Here is a 10469-nt window from a genome sequence, read left to right as displayed (position 1 = left end):
TTTTTTTTTTTTTTTTTTTTTTTTTTTTTGATATCTTTACTGTATTGGTGGATACAGGGTGTCACTTTATGTCGAAGTGCCAGACTGTCAGAAAAAAGATGTGTTAAATGTGCTAACACCAATACACAGGGTTACAAAAGTCACCCAACTACACACACAGACACACACACACACACACAGGGCTCTGCGATACTATGTATGTGTCCCCTCAAACACAGGTATGCTGATAAAATCTGTATTTACACAATCTGTTCAGAAATTGTACACACACAACTCCGAAGAATACTGTGTTTTCACGTGTGGCCCCTGGTTTATCGACTAATTCCTGATAGAGAGTATTTTTGTTCTGATGAGACGGGAGTGAAAAGCATATTCTGCACGCAGAAGTTTACATGACTAACACAAGCTACCCCTGCTGTCTGGGAGCAGCGTGATCCTATGAAATTTTTCCCAAGCTGGAATGGCAGAAAGCAAAGAAAGAATTACCATTAATTTATATGGAAATGTTTTTGAGCGGTCCTAGCCTCAAAAAATAAACTCCCTTGGGTTTTTCTGATACTTTAGGACCTATCCTGCTAATGGGTGCACAAAATAAATTGAGATAAAGCGCAGATGCTCACCGACACCGTTCAAAGCTGTGGCAGCCTCATGCTGAGGTGCTGAATGTAGTTCCCGGGGAAGGAGTATGGCAGGGCCACTCTCACACGCGGCCTCTACAACAGCTTGCTGCAAAACAAACACCGAACTCTATTTTCTCTTTTCGCTTTCTTTTGTCAAGGCAAAGATCCTCTTCGGATTTCTTTCGGTTATCGAAAACGAGTGCTAAGGTAGGTTTTTCATAAAAGCCTAGTGGTGCGACTGGCTGGAACTTTCGAAAAGCAGGGATAACTGCAATTGGCAGAACTTTCTACAGACTTGCTTCCTGTTCCACACACTGGAGGCTGGATTCCGGTCCACCACGCGGAGGCTTCCTGCATCCCGCGCTGTGGGATAGTCCATCACCCGAGAGCCTCGGGCACTACACCTTTGTGCCAATACAGTGGATGGTGAGCAAATTTCTGGAAGCCTTGGTTGTCAGCAATAACTTCACTACGAATCAGAGAGACTGAATCCACAAAAGTACATCTGAACACACCCAAATTAAACGTATCCCCAACTTAACTTTCCCGCAACTAGTGTGTATCCCCACCTGAATCTTCCCTTAGCTAGATCCCCAACATGCCCTGGACTCTGTAACACTTGAAACAAAACGTGTGATGGAGGAAATTGGAGTGGAGGGGAGCAGTGCTCTTAACCTTTTGCCCTTAAAATTCTTACTGTTGCAAATTTCAAAGCCATGTGATTATGCAAACACATTGCTGCTTTCCCCTCACCCCCCAACGTCAAGCGAGAGACCCTGAAAGCTTAAGCTTCATTAGCATCACATTAAATCTGCCCATGAAAGTAATTCAGAAACTGAAGATCACTGACCAGGACACCTAAAGAGAGTAACTTTTGGTAGTTGAAGGTGATACTGGCTTACAGACCTTTGGAAAGTCCTACTTTATAGGACAACATAAAACAAACTGGGGCACTGCCTTAGTTTCAGTCATACCTTTTCAAGTTTACCATGTTTTTCGCTCACCCTCTCTCCTATGTTTTAAGCAAATCTGTTTGACGAGGAAGCTAGAAGCAAAGAGTCCCTTTGTTGGTCGCAAAAGCAAGTTTCATATCAGATGTCACCAAAAAGGCAGGGGTAGGTACTATCTCTTCTCTCCAAATAGGCAGACATGATCAGGCTGCAGCTAACACCTGGAGAGAGAAACAAGAAAACACTCAGAAACAGAATGATCTAGTAAACCTTTCAGTGCCCACTTCAGATATATACTATTGATGACATATACTGTTGGTTAGTAATCATGGCTGTTAGCTTAATAATGCATCAAAACATTTAATATTTTATACATACGTTAACTGAATTTAAAGCTTCTATTCACATCCTTATGGTGGGTTTTTATCCAGTCATTTTGGAGACAGTAATGATAATCAGTTATGCAGCGAAACAGGATATAATAACCATAAATACATGATAGTTATTATCTTTCCATCTCACTGTAAATCAACAGTACTGTGTCAAAAGTCCCATTCAAGGTGTTAAACTCTACACCAGTTACTACAAAGAAAATAAACTACAAAAATATGTTTGCTAATGTTAAAAATCACCAGATACAAATTTATACAGCTTTATGAAGAACTTGCCATGCTGATGAAATGACATTTCCACTTGTGGCTAAATAGCACAACTGCTGATTTATAGGGTTTACAGTTGAAAAACATAGTGTCTACTTTGTAAGACTTTTTAAATCAGATTTACTTAAATAATTCATCAAATAAGTACTCAAACGGCATTGAAAACACCACTACTACCTAAAGGCAATGTTAGTCTGAAGTTTATTGACAGTTTCTAGGTATTGGTCCTAGCTCATGTTAATAATCAGTTTGATAAAGCTGAACAATAATTTCATCTCAGGCATCCATTTTCCCTTTGGAAGTGAACTTAACTTCTATTCACCATTGCCCAGATTTAGTCAGTGGCCTCATCTAGCCACAAGGGGGCCAAGAGCGTAATTCTACTCTAGGTCCAGAAGTCAGAAATATTGGGGAAAAGTCCAGTGATTACCATGTAAGGATCAGCATCTATCATTGGAAAATTCATTGCTGTTAAAGTAGTCAAATTTACTAAATTACCGACTCTAGATACATTCCATATTTTGAATTTTAAATGCAACGGGTTAAATTTGATCAAACAACATTTTGTACCACCTGCTATTGGTAATTAACATGAGAAGTGATTTAGTTAGCCTGGGTGAATATAGTCGGGGGCTAAAACTTATAAAGATAATTCATAATTTTCAATCATTCTTAGTACAACCAGGGTAATTTATTTGAGTATTATATTCATACAAGCCATTATAATGAGATTCCCCCCCACCCCCCCAAAATCCTCAATATACTATCTAGCTAAGAGGTCATTATTCACAGCAGCATTTGACACACCCTGCCACGGCAGTAAAGAAATGCCAAATGTCTCAAGTTTATGCTGTAAAGGGCATTGACATGTTCAATTTTACCTTTGATAGTGACAGAGAACAGCTTCAGATGACCACAAATAAGAGGGTGTACTGTTCTGACCTACCAACGTTTCTTTTTTCCCCAAAAACTCACCCAGAGTTTGCAATATACTGTATTTTCTTCCCAAGCTTAGATTTTTGTGAAGGTATAAAAATTAATGTAAGTTTTGAAAAAGTCATAAATTGTCTTGTAAAAGACAATGTGTTTGTGAGTTATAGTAATTGACTAGATCTTTATTTATATATAACCCACTATACATCTATGCTATCTTGCATATGTTTTGGCATGTAAAACTTAAGAAATTGAAGAAAATCAACCATTAATCTGTGCTTGAAAAGTGAAAATCATTTCTGTTAAATGGCATTTTAAAAATGAAAACATTCTAGGGGCGCCCGGGTGGTTCAGTTGGTTAAGCCATGGACTCTTGATTTTGGCTTAGATAATCATCTCCAGGTGGGTGGGATCGAGCCCCACGTGGGGCTCTGTGCTGACAGCCTGCTTGAGATTCTCTTTCCCTCTCCCTCTGACCCTCCCTTGCTTGCGCTTTCTCTCTCTCTCTCAAAATAAATAAATAAATAAATAAAAAAATAAATAAATAAATAAACAAACAAACAAACAAACAAACTAAAACATTCTATTTAATAGGCAAATCATATAGCTTATGAATTAATACTTGGACACTTAAAATTACTTTTTTCAGTTTCTTTTTCTCAGTGAACTGAATTTTTATACTGGCCTTGTAGAAATGTGTTATAGTTATCCAATAGATAAGTATAAATCAAGTAAGTTTACTTCTTATCTTGTGTTGTTTTTTTTTTTAACGTTTTTATTTAATTTTGAGACAGAGAGAGACAGAGCATGAACGGGGGAGGGACAGAGAGAGAGGGAGACACAGAATCAGAAGCAGGCTCCAGGCTCTGAGCCATCAGCCCAGAGCCCGACGCGGGGCTCCAACTCATGGACTGTGAGATCGTGACCTGAGCTGAAGTCGGATGCTCAACCGACTGAGCCACCCAGGCGCCCCTCTTGTGTTGTTTTTTTATCAATACATTGTACATAGCTTTTCATAACATGACTTCATGATTTAAACAGCAAAACTGACTCTATTTCTTGGCCTGAGACCAGTTAAATAACCACTGAGGCAAGCAGTTATTACCTGCTTAAAAGGAAATCTGTGGTTTCCTTATTTACTGCTGAGTTTTAATGTCCATCAAAAAGTCTGTTATTGCAATGAATAATTTAGCTTTTTCAGTCTGCTACTCATTTTCATACTACAAGCATGGGTTTAAGGATACACAATCTGCCCAAAGTTTCTCCCAGTCCCAAGAATCAGAATCATACTTGCTGTAAGACAATAGTTATGTAGTTATATTCACCGTTCGAAATGATATCAAAATGATATATGTTTAAAGAACAATAATTCATAATAATTACTTGGAAAAGGAAAGCTGCAGTTTCAGATTTATCAAAAGTAGTTGGAGAAAGGATTGATCATAAAGGCCTCAAAAACCTGTATATGCACATGTAAGTGGATATAGAGGACCCTTTGTAAAAAGACTAAAAGGTCAATGGATTTGGAGATGTAGGAGTGTCATTTCCTCTGTTTGTCCCTTGGTGGAGTTCTTGAGTCACTTTCTCCCTTCCCGTCAAACTGCTTTATATTTCTTTCCAGAACTGGCTATCATGTTTACTGTATTTAACCTTTTTCTTGTACTATTGTGAATACAGCGTCTATAATAAATGAAAGCCCCCCTGAGATCATATCTTCGGCACCTACTTCTTTGTATTGTTACCCATAAACTTTTGTTGTCATTGTGACTTCCCTTCCTGTCTTTTTGAGGCTGAAACTACATCACGGACCCTGAATGCTATTTTTCAGCTCAGTCACTGAAATTTCTTAACGGCAACGCAGCTTTAAGATGGCAGGGTTAGCAGGTAAATTTAAAACAACAATAACAACAAAACTACCGAATATGATAAGCATAGGGTAGGATATTTGGCATAGAAAAAAAGCAATCGTTGGCCAAGCTTTGATTAAATGTCTATGAAAACGGGACATTTCTATTTTAGTGAATTTCATTTTTTTTTTCATATCTTGGTTTCAAGTGGTCATTTAAAAAAAATGCCTTTAAAAATAAAACGAGACGAACCACAAATCCCCAACATTTCAACATGCTCTCAAATAATTTGCCTCCTGCAAGCGATGACGTCCTCGCCCTCTGAGCAACTCAGGCTTTGGGAAACTGATCTCGTTTTCTCTCTTCAGTTCTGGCCGCCAAAGCAGCAGCAACAGCAGCACGGCAGCAACGGGCTCTTTAATTTATTGCAGCCGGTTACACTTTCGATCCCATTTCCTTCTGAACCCTTTCCTCTCAGGTTGAGAAGATAAATGCAGCCTCGAGTCTGAAAAGCCGGGCGGGGTTTGTGGGTGGGAGCGAATCCGGATATCATATTCCCGTGGTGAGGTCTGGTACCGGGGGGGATTAAGTCCCCCAGTTCCATTTAATGAAACTGCTGAGCACTTGTGACACTGGCTCTAAGACTGCGGAAATGGGGCGGGGGTGGGGGAAACGGCTTCTCGCCTCCATTCATCCTCCGCGCCGGCGGGAGGCTGTAGTTGGAGTGTCAGTCCCCAGACAGGGGGCGGAAGAGGATTGGGAGCTCCGACCGCGGCAAGGGCGCCCCGAGGGCTCCTCTCACCTCGCCCACACCCGCGCCCCGCCCATTCGGTTCCCTTTCCCCAGAACCGCGCCGCGGGGCAAAGCAGCCGCTCCTCGGCCGCTCAGGCTGGAAGGTCGGAGGCGGGGAACGATGAGGGAGGGAGGAAAGCCAGGAGGCTTCGTGGCCAGGGCAGTCTGGCGCGCTGTTCTCCATGCCGCACACGTCGGACCCATTTCCCACGCTGGCTTGGCTCGGCGGTGGAGTTGGTAGGGATGCGTAGGGAGGGCGGACTGGAGACTACCTCCAGCTCGCAATGAGAAAACCACTCCACTGTGAAGGACGCGCTGCACACCCCTCCTCCCCACCATCATTGGGGAAAAAAAAATGCAGCGCTCTGGGGAAAAGCCTCCCACTCCTTCGCCCCTCACTAGTGTGCGCCTGGAGATTGCGCGCCGGAGCGGTGGGCGAATGTTTCAAGATGCTCACGGGCTTGTTCAAGTTTATGGTCTGGCGAGGGAAGCGGGAGTGTACAACGTCTCTGCCCACGCGGCTGCCTGAAGTTTGCAAAATCTTAGTAAGGCGGTTAGGGGAGTGCGTGCACTGCACCATATTGCCGCGCATCGGAATGCACCGGTGCAAGGCCGCGGAAGAGAACAAGCTTCCCTGTTTCGCCTAGGACCCTAGGAAAAAAGCGACCGGGAGTCGTGGGAGACAAGAATTCTGATAAACCAGAGTTTTCCACATATGAGGGGATTTAGCATTACAGCCACTTAGCGGGCCTCGGAAACGTTGCGACGCCCCCCCCCCCCCCCCCCCGGCGCCAGACTGCGGCGGTGCACACTGAGTCTGCGCGCGGGGTTTTTCTCGCTGATGCTGCAGATATAGAGCGGAGTGGCTCGGGAGGCGGCGGGCTGGGGGAATGTGGGGGTGGCCGGGTTCCCGGCCTGGCCCCGGAGGAGAAGCCACTACACCCTGAGTGCTAATGCTTTAGCAGACTGGAAAATACTCGCCAGCTCTCTGGCACTTTCATCCTCCGCGCCTCCACGGTCTCGCACAGGGAGACCTTGGAGATCTCTGCCGCCTCTCCCCCCATTCCTGCTGTCTGCGCCCGCCCAAACAACGGCGCGCTACATCTGCTCGTAGACTTTATTGGTGTTTGTCTTGTTTAAATCATCTTGCCTCCTCACACGGGTCTCGTAAAGGCTGAGTACCCACTCTGGAAGGATTTCTTTCTGTTTTCTTCTTTTCGTCTTAAATTTTCCTGTAAGGGGAGGCCCTTCGATGCCTATAGATTGGGCAGACTAGCTGAGGACCAACCAAATCCCACCAGCAGCTTCTTTTCCCTTTTGAGATAAGATTCTCTCCAAACATCTCCTGCCAGCCTGAACCCCCTTAATCCTGCCCCCCCCCCTTAGCCCCTGAAATAAATGAAGAGCGAATGGCTACAGTTTTTAAAACACAACCGGAGCTGAGGATCTGATGAGGCAGGCTGCGGTGGCTGTGATTGAAAACTGGGGAAGCCTCGCGTGGGGGAATACCATGTACGATCAAGTGGCACAAAGTCAAAAGAAGGAGAGAAACGGAACTAGGGACACTTCGGTACACAAAGTTGCCATTAAAGTTTATTTCCCTTTTATCCAGATAGGTGACGCTACACTTTACCAGTTACTAAAGGCTGCAGGTTTCAGCTCAGAAAATAACATTGAGGCTTCCAACATGTGTTTATTCCCCAGGCGCGCGCACACACACGGTCTACCCCCGTAAGCAAGCACGACGACAGGAATGCCAAGCATTTAAACAAAGACAGGCACCACCCCACCCCACCCCCCCAACGCCAGCCCTCCGAAGTCTGCCCTCCCAAAAAAGGATCCCTCTCTAGCTCTCTCTGGAGTTTGATGTTCTCGCTTAACCACTGCAGCCCATCATGGTTTCTCAGAACACCAACGTGGCTCCCTGGGCGCGCACGCGGGATCCCCCAAGCCACTGTGAAGCCAATGCCCAAACCAAGATGCGAAATCGCGAAACGGAGACACTTGAGGGGGTGGGGAACAACGTCTGAGAAGGGGGAGAAGAAGAAACCTTTCCTGACACCCGCTCCAGCGCTCTCACACTCGCACACGGCATTAGTCAGAGAGAGGAGGAAATTTACCAGCCCCGGGGAGGGAAAGCGAGTCCCCCGAGAAGACAGTGGCTGCGCTCGTTGGGAAGAGGGGGAGAGGCTTTGGCTTAAAGGGGACGGGACTGACTGGGATTGTGCACGTAAGGAGTGGCCCCCGGCGCTGAAGCTGGGCTTTCCGGAGCCGGGTGGCTGGTTAGTACTCCCTCCTGCCTTCCTCCCTTCAGCTCTTCACCCTCCCTCTCTGCGAACGTGTAGTTTCGGCGGCTCGGCTGCCACCTCCGCCACCGCCGCCGCTGCCGCCGCCGCCGCCGCAGCGGCAGTCGCGTCAGGGACAAGCTTGAGCCGCAAGCGAGCAAGCGAGCTCCCAGCACCAACCACCACTTTGGGCAAACTTGCGGGTTTCGGCTCTCGGCTAGCGAGCGGGAGCTTCCTACTTGCCATTCAGTGTCTTTGAGCCTTGGCAGCCCTAGGGGCAGCGAGCGCGCCCGCACCAGACTCTCCCAGACGCGAAAGGGTACGAGACAACTGCGGAATTCACCCGCCGTGCCAGGGCACTTCCGAGGAAACAACCGACTGGCACTTTTTCTCCCCTTGGCAAACTGGATATTTTTTTTTTTTTAAGCTACTTGGCAGCTGTCTCTGACTCCACCCCCCCCCCCCCCCCCCAATCCCCTCCCCAGTGCCTTTGGCTTTTCTTCGGAAATCCGGACAGAATTGGGCATCTTTGTTAATTGCCACTGGGGGAGCCCGGCCGGGGGCTCTCGCCAGGCCAACGTCGCCTGAGCACCGAGCTTGGTTTGCTCACCTTTGAACTGCAAAGGGATCAAGTTCAGCTCGAGTTGCCAGCATTGGGACTGGGAGGAAGGCGAGGGAGCGTGCAGTAGAGAGAGTGGGAGAAGGGGAAAGGGGAAAGGAGAGGAGGGAGGAGAGAGGAGGAGGAGGGAGGAGAGAGAGGGAGGGAGGGGAGGGATCGAGAGAGAGCGGGGAGAGAGAGAGGCTGCAATCTCCTCCCTGAATCGCGCACAGCGCTGCAGATCCCAGTGCTCCGACATGCGGGCCGAATGCAGGTGAGGGAAGGCACGGACTCTGCGGCTGCGAACCCAAACTTGGGCACCGCGCGGTGCGCACGGTTCAGCCTTCGCCCCCGCGGGCGAACGGCTGCTGCGGTTTCAGGCGGCGGCTTCGTGACTAATGACCTTGCGCAGAGTTGTTAAGAAAAAAAGAGAAACCCGAGCTCTTGGGGGTGAAAAGGGACTGACTCTCTGGGTGTCTCTGAAGATGGCTCGGGCTGCTCTTCGGCGCGCGGGGGGGACCCGGACGCGGACCGCCGTGTGACGCGAGTGGTCTCCACTGCACGGTGCCCGAAGCGACCTGCCAGGGCTTTTTCATTCTCGATCTGTTGACTGGCTCCCCCGCTGCCAGAGCAGAGTCAGAGTTCAGACTGGCTTGTTGCTGGCCCCAGCGCCTCGTGCAGGAAGCAACTCACGTTTGCCTGGGCAGCCGGAGCAGAAGCTGGGTCTGGAGTGTGTGGCTGGAACGTGAATTGGACTCAACTCGAGTAGCAGCAAAGACCAACGGGGTTGGCAGGCGGGGGAAGCTGCAGGCGTGTTCCCCGCCGCTTCCCGGCTCCACCGCCCGCCCGCCGGAGCGGTTCCGGCCCCATCCGACAGAGCGGGGACGGGAGCCCGGGATTCTCCGCCCGCTGCGGGGATGACTCTGGGGGGGCGCCGAGCCCGCGGCGCGCAGTGTCCCGTGAACTGTGAGTACTGCGACTGAACGGCGGCCGGCGAGCGGGCGATTAGCACCCATTGCATGAATTATGAAACAATAACTTTCGGAAGAAGCAGAAGGAAAAGAAAAAAGAAAAAGAAGGACACCTCGCTGGTCCCCCTGGCCGACTCCTCACGCTGCTCTTCTCGCCCCCTCCCTCCTCTCCCTTCCTCCTTTCCCGGAGAGAGAAGAGGACTGGGAGGAGGGCCGGCGGCCGGCCCCGGAGGAGGGGGGCGCCGAGGGGGCTGTGACTAGAACGAGCAGTAGCAGCAGCAGCAGGAGAAGATGCTGAGGATGCGGACCGCGGGATGGGCGCGCGGCTGGTGCCTGGGCTGCTGCCTCCTCTTGCCGCTCTCGCTCAGCCTGGCGGCCGCCAAGCAACTCCTCCGGTATCGACTGGCCGAGGAGGGCCCGGCGGACGTCCGCATCGGCAACGTCGCCTCGGACCTGGGCATCGTGACCGGCTCGGGTGAGGTGACTTTCAGCCTCGAGTCGGGCTCGGAGTACCTGAAGATCGACAACCTCACCGGCGAGCTGAGCACCAGCGAGCGGCGCATCGACCGCGAGAAGCTGCCCCAGTGTCAGATGATCTTCGACGAGAACGAGTGCTTTCTGGACTTCGAGGTGTCGGTGATCGGGCCCTCGCAGAGCTGGGTGGACCTGTTCGAGGGCCGGGTCATCGTGCTCGACATCAACGACAACACGCCCACCTTCCCGTCACCCGTGCTCACGCTCACCGTGGAGGAGAACCGGCCGGTGGGCACTCTCTACCTGCTGCCCACCGCCACGGACCGTGACTTCGGCCGCA

At 49.1% G+C, this 10469-nt stretch overlaps 1 protein-coding gene and 1 long non-coding RNA gene across 8 annotated transcripts in view; one reads left to right on the top strand and one right to left on the bottom strand.

The window, feature by feature from the left end:
- LOC121037121 (uncharacterized) overlaps positions 1–8807 on the bottom strand; it is a 33558-nt gene extending 24751 nt beyond the window's left edge. For 2 of the 4 annotated variants that reach the window (XR_005793614.1, XR_005793613.1), the window contains exons 1-3: positions 8697–8807; positions 1595–1791; positions 621–1089 (exon numbers count right to left, since the gene is read on the bottom strand). This is a non-coding gene — a long non-coding RNA (uncharacterized LOC121037121). Of the gene's footprint in view, positions 1–221; positions 456–620; positions 1090–1594; positions 1792–8696 lie in introns of those variants that run through there. The other 2 variants (XR_005793619.1, XR_005793616.1) reach the window with 2 other exon arrangements.
- Positions 8808–8904: 97 nt separating this feature from the next.
- PCDH7 (protocadherin 7) overlaps positions 8905–10469 on the top strand; it is a 424945-nt gene continuing 423380 nt past the window's right edge. For 2 of the 4 annotated variants that reach the window (XM_040486182.1, XM_040486172.1), the window contains exon 1: positions 8906–10469. In XM_040486182.1, the coding sequence (XP_040342116.1) occupies positions 9947–10469 (523 nt within the window). In that variant the 5' untranslated portion in view covers positions 8906–9946. The other 2 variants (XM_040486161.1, XM_040486191.1) reach the window with 2 other exon arrangements.

The sequence above is a fragment of the Herpailurus yagouaroundi genome, unplaced genomic scaffold, assembly GCF_014898765.1.
Source record: "Herpailurus yagouaroundi ecotype Mexico unplaced genomic scaffold, PumYag 28, whole genome shotgun sequence".
Classification (NCBI taxonomy): Eukaryota; Metazoa; Chordata; class Mammalia; order Carnivora; family Felidae; genus Herpailurus; species Herpailurus yagouaroundi.
The sequence above is the reverse complement of the archived record's forward strand: the minus strand, read 5'-3'. Positions and strand labels throughout refer to the sequence as shown.